The following is a 5,485-nucleotide window of genomic DNA, read 5'->3' on the forward strand; positions in this document are numbered from 1 at the left end:
CACGCATACATAAGGGAAACATGCAAGCTCACACACCCACAGCAGGGGAGGCAAAATTTCAGCTTCCGAGCCAGGAGGTATGAGGCTGCGCTGTTTATCACTGACCGATTCATGTCTGGAGTACAGTCATGTGTGACAAGGTTATTACTGTTCATGTACCTTATATTCACCACAAGAGGGCATTGACATACTGCCTGAATCGTAGTGGCATGTTCGGCAAAGTGCTTGTAGTTTGCCAGTTCGCAGTTCCTTTACTTTTAACCTTATCTCCCCCTTAAACACAAGGGAAAGTTTGTTCTGTTCAATGATAAAAAGGGAAGTACAAAATAAGAAATTTTGGCCAGTAAGACAAATCCATCGCCCTATGTGAGAAATTGTCAATAAATTTAAATATTTTCTAGCAACTGCAAGCTTCAGGTAACATTGGCGTAGGAGATGGTATTTCATTACAATGATAAGTTGTAGATAAATATTGAAGAAATAAATTGAAACTAATTATATTTAGTTTAAATCCTTTTATATTTACATATTTGTTTAGTTATTTGTTCAGTTATAGGTGCTTTATGAATGCAGCTTCTGCTGGTAATTAGAAAGCACTTTATATGGTGTTTCTGTAGTTCGCTTCTTATTGTTCTTTTATAAAGATGATAGTAATAACTAGATACTTGTATTTAGTTAATCAACGATGAATGGAACTGCCAGAAACTTCAGCTCAACACCTTTTTGATTTTTAAAATGAACTATTTTTAGGGATATATATACAACGTGCAGTTTTTAATCTGCAGCATAGTTTATTGTTAACAAAGTGAGATTAAAAGTCGTTGAATCGGTGATTTTAATTTCCACGTTATTTGTATTATTCGCTTACAATAGGTGTCCTAAGATATAAGATTTCCCCTGACTAACGTTTACCAAAAAGCCAAAAAATGCACCAACCGTATACCCCGATGTTATTTTGAAAGTAAAAGTTGAGTATATTTTTAAAGTATTAAAGTTTTAAAGTAAACGAAATTAAGATTTACCAAAATAAATCTATATGAATTTGTATAGGTTATAGAATTCACTAAGCAATTTATTTTTAATGTCAACTTAAATATGTTAACATTTAACAATATGTCAATTGTGAAACACAAGAAATTCCAGTTTCATTTACAATTTATTTATTTAATTTTTTTTTTGGGGGAGGGGGGGAGATTACGTAACACATTCAAGCTGTATAAATGCAGTGGTTTCACATCGGAGGCTCAGTCAACTCTCCAAATCGGTGCACGTGCGAGGTGTGTAAAGGGAAGGCACGGGAATGAATGCACTCCTCTCCGTTTTTGTGATCTTACTTCTAAAGATCATCTTCATTGGAGCAGGTGAGACTCGTATATTCTGCACGAATTTCAAGAGATTTTCCGTAACGTAAATATAGAATGATTTCAAGACTGTAGCCTTGATGGTAACTAATAATACTGTGATTGTGTAGCGGATCCTTGCTGCAGCCAGCCATGCGAGAACCGAGGAATATGCACCTCAAAAGGATCCGATGCCTACGAATGCGACTGCACGAGAACCGGGTTTTACGGCCAGAACTGCAGCACTCGTAAGTGAAAGAGAGTATGGACGAAGTCTGCATTTTACAAGGAGACACACATTTCCATCGTTACGTTTAAGCCTTTAAAATGTATTCTCTCTTTATTCGACAGCTGAGTTCTTCACATGGATAAAGCTAACATTTAAGCCGAGTCCAAACGCGGTGCATTACGCGCTAACCCATTTCAAAGGACTGTGGGTTGTCATCAACAGAATTTCGTTCGTACGGGATGCAATTATGCGATATGTGCTGACATGTAAGTAAAAATATCTGTTTTCCGTATTGATTGAAAACGAAGTCATAGCAAGCAGGTTTAAAAGAAAATTGTGTCTGCTTGACATTACGTTTCTAGGCAGGGTACGCTTATATAATGTAGGCTATATAATGTTTTAATTTTGATGCAGACAACGAATGTGTAGATCCAGTAAATATGTGTATTATTTTTCTTTCTTTCCAACTATAGCACGATCGCATCTCATAGACAGCCCTCCAACTTACAACGCAGATTACGATTACAAGAACTGGGAGGCCTACTCGAATCTTTCCTATTATACGCGAACGCTTCCTCCTTTACCAAAAGGCTGCCCCGCACCTCTGGGGGTGTTGGGTAAGTACCCTAGACTTGCTGTCTTAAATGAATTTCTGAACGCTGAATTTATGAAGATTAACCTTATGGTTCATATTGAAAGATGTTGTCCACTGTGTCCCCACTGTAAAAGTACTACCTGTTGCTGTTGGTTTAAATTAAACGAGACACGTTCCAAAACGTGTAGGCCCATATTTGTCATCTTACGAATCAGAATTTGGAGCATCTGTACGTGCCGTTTATTTGTTTAATAAATCTGTTTCTGTTTTGCCGTTTTTAGGGAAGGTAGAACTACCTGAGGCCAAGCTGGTGGTGGAGAAGGTTCTGCTCAGAAGACACTTCATCCCAGATCCACAGGGCACCAGTCTCATGTTTGCTTTTTTTGCTCAGCATTTCACACACCAGTTCTTCAAATCAGACATGGCCAAGGGACCGGCTTTCACCAAATCTCTCGGACATGGTGTAAGTGTTTCTTGGACCAGCATGTACTAATATAAAATCGTTTGTTACAACTGCACCAATCGCAGTTAGTTCATTTTTATGTAGACGTCCTACTACTAGGAAGAAGTCATACTAATCATTATTATTAATCTTATTACTAACCATTATTACTAATGTCTATGATTCAGGTGGATCTGACCCATATCTATGGAGATACTTTGGAAAGGCAACATAAGCTGAGACTCTTCAAAGATGGCAAACTGAAATTCCAGGTATTAAACTATTCAGCATTACACAGGCGCATATTTATTTAAATCAAATACTTGCATTCATTAATCGCAATTAAACATCGGCGTCTGATAAAATGAATATACACATATAGAGGAAATTGCATGTGGAGTCATGGATTTTGCTGGTGTTTGCAGGTATTCAATGGTGAGGTTTATCCGCCCACCGTGCGGGAGGCCCCGGTGGACATGATTTACCCTCCTTACGTGCCGGAAGAGCACCGGCTAGCAGTGGGCCACGAAGCTTTCGGCCTGGTGCCGGGTCTCATGATGTACGCGACCCTCTGGCTGCGAGAGCACAACCGCGTCTGTGACATCATGCGGCAGGAGCACCCCGAGTGGGACGACGAACGCATATTCCAGACCACACGGCTCATCCTCATTGGTGGGTGGCCACAGTTACAGCAGTAACTATGGCATCACAGGTCATCCTGTTCATTTTATGATGAATTTGCATAACTGTTAGTGGTGGACATTTCAGGTCCAGAAAGTAAAAATCCAGACTATGATTTTGTTTCAACCAACCTGCTGAGTACTCCGTGACTGTGACTCTTTATACTCAACTGGTTAGTTGAAACAAAACCTTGGTCTGGATTTTTACTTTCTGGACCTGAAATGTCCACCTCTGATAACTGTTCAGTGAATATTGTATGCTTTAAGTTAGAATTCGAGAAGAGGTACAAAATTTTGGATTTGGGGTGTGTTCTTAAAGGTCCTGAGCAATTCCTGAATCTGCAATGACCTCCTTCCTGCAGGCGAGACCATAAAGATTGTAATTGAGGATTATGTGCAGCATTTAAGTGGTTACCACTTCAAGCTGAAGTTCGACCCAGAGCTACTGTTCAAGGAGCGCTTCCAGTACCAGAACCGTATCGCATCTGAGTTCAACACTCTGTACCACTGGCACCCGCTGATGCCAGACGCATTCCACATACAAGACCAGGTCTACAGCTACAAGCAGTTTACTTTCAACAATTCCCTGCTGATGGAACACGGAGTCAACAGCCTCGTGGAGTCATTTACCAAGCAAGTGTCAGGAAGGGTCAGTATCCTGTCAGTGAGCCTGCTTGTGACATAGATAGAGAGATGTCCGCCAGTACCGGTTGCTAATCGCAATTTCTCATATGTCCTGCAGGTGGCTGGAGGTCGTAATGTTCCTCACAACCTGATGCATGTGGCTATGAAGTCTATCGAGCACAGCCGGAACATGCGCTACCAGTCTCTGAACTCTTACAGAGAACGCTTCTCCATGACACCCTATACCTCCTTTGAGGAACTGACAGGTGTGGCCAATGTTTCACATAGACCTCTTTGATTGTAGTGGTGTTGAGACAGAAATAGCATACTTAAATTAACTAAAAAAGTAGCTGTAGTTGGATTTGTAACTCAACGTACTCACTCTTGTGCAATCACGTTGCAGGAGAGAAGGAGATGGCAGCTGAACTGCAGAAGATGTACGGCCATATTGATAGGATGGAGCTCTACCCTGGGCTTCTGGTAGAGAAGCCCAGACCCCGGCCCAGTGGTATCTTTGGGGAGACCCTGGTGGAGATGGGGGCTCCCTATTCCCTGAAAGGCCTTATGGGAAACCCCATCTGCTCTCCTGAGTACTGGATGCCCAGCACGTTCGGGGGAAGTGTGGGCTTTGAGATCGTCAACAGCGCCTCACTGGAGAAACTGGTGTGCCAAAACGTGAAGGGACCTTGTCCAGTGACGTCTTTCCGTGTTCCCAACATGCCAGATGTTGGAGCGTCATCCGAAAACTCCAGTATGGGACTCTCAGGAATAGGGCAATTGAACCCCACGGTCTTACTTAAGGACAGGACTTCGGAGCTGTAATGATCACTCTAGGAAGAAGGGTACAGGTCAAGGTAAACACTGGTACGCTTGGCAGGGCACAGTGTCACACAAACACAAAATGCAGTCTAGAGATGCAGACTTGCCTGAACATGTTAGTAGGAATAAAAAAGCAGGAAGAACATTGACACAAAGAGCTCCAGGGAGGATTTTACCCCATCTGGGGTGCGTACAGCAGTCACCACTGAGCCATCTTGCCTACTTATATATTTAACTTGTCTTTGCTTCTTTTTTACTGAATTGACAAGAATTTGACATTCTGACCTACTTGAATTTTTGTTGTTTATTTATTTTATGCCTTTTTCATGTTATTTATTTATAATATTTGTAATGTGGATATTTATTTACATTTTGTTACTTTTTATATTGAGATGTACATATTTTTGTGTCTTTGTATTTAATAAATATTATGTATATTAAAATGAAAGTAAAATGAGTTTTTATTTTTGTACAAGACAATTGAATGACCTGGCAGCCACTCTGGGGTGTCTGACTATGGTTATTGCCGTGGATAATTGGATGGGAATAACTTTAATAATTTACTTGTGTAAGGAATCTTCATTAACCTCTCCCATGTCAGTATTTATTACTCTTCTAAGGATGCTTATGAGGAGCCGTTACTAAAACTGTAGATGATCTGAACTCAGGGGTTCTGGAATTTGTGATGACCTGGAATATCCAAAAGTTAAAGTGGCGACACTCCCTGTCAGTCACAGACGGACACATTTTCATTGT

General features: G+C 40.8%; 1 protein-coding gene across 1 annotated transcript; it reads left to right on the forward strand.

Annotated features, from left to right (window-relative positions):
- The first annotated feature begins 1,212 nt into the window (after positions 1-1,212).
- Positions 1,213-5,133, forward strand: ptgs2a (prostaglandin-endoperoxide synthase 2a). The gene is made up of 10 exons (XM_023806441.2): positions 1,213-1,361; positions 1,472-1,588; positions 1,692-1,835; positions 2,043-2,186; positions 2,446-2,627; positions 2,795-2,878; positions 3,032-3,278; positions 3,649-3,935; positions 4,029-4,176; positions 4,314-5,133. The coding sequence occupies exons 1-10, from the start codon at positions 1,301-1,303 to the stop codon at positions 4,730-4,732; spliced, it is 1,833 nt and encodes a 610-aa protein (XP_023662209.1). The 5' UTR covers positions 1,213-1,300; the 3' UTR covers positions 4,733-5,133.
- Positions 5,134-5,485: the final 352 nt, after the last annotated feature.

The sequence above is a fragment of the Paramormyrops kingsleyae genome, chromosome 21 (assembly GCF_048594095.1).
Source record: "Paramormyrops kingsleyae isolate MSU_618 chromosome 21, PKINGS_0.4, whole genome shotgun sequence".
NCBI classification, from domain to species: domain Eukaryota; kingdom Metazoa; phylum Chordata; class Actinopteri; order Osteoglossiformes; family Mormyridae; genus Paramormyrops; species Paramormyrops kingsleyae.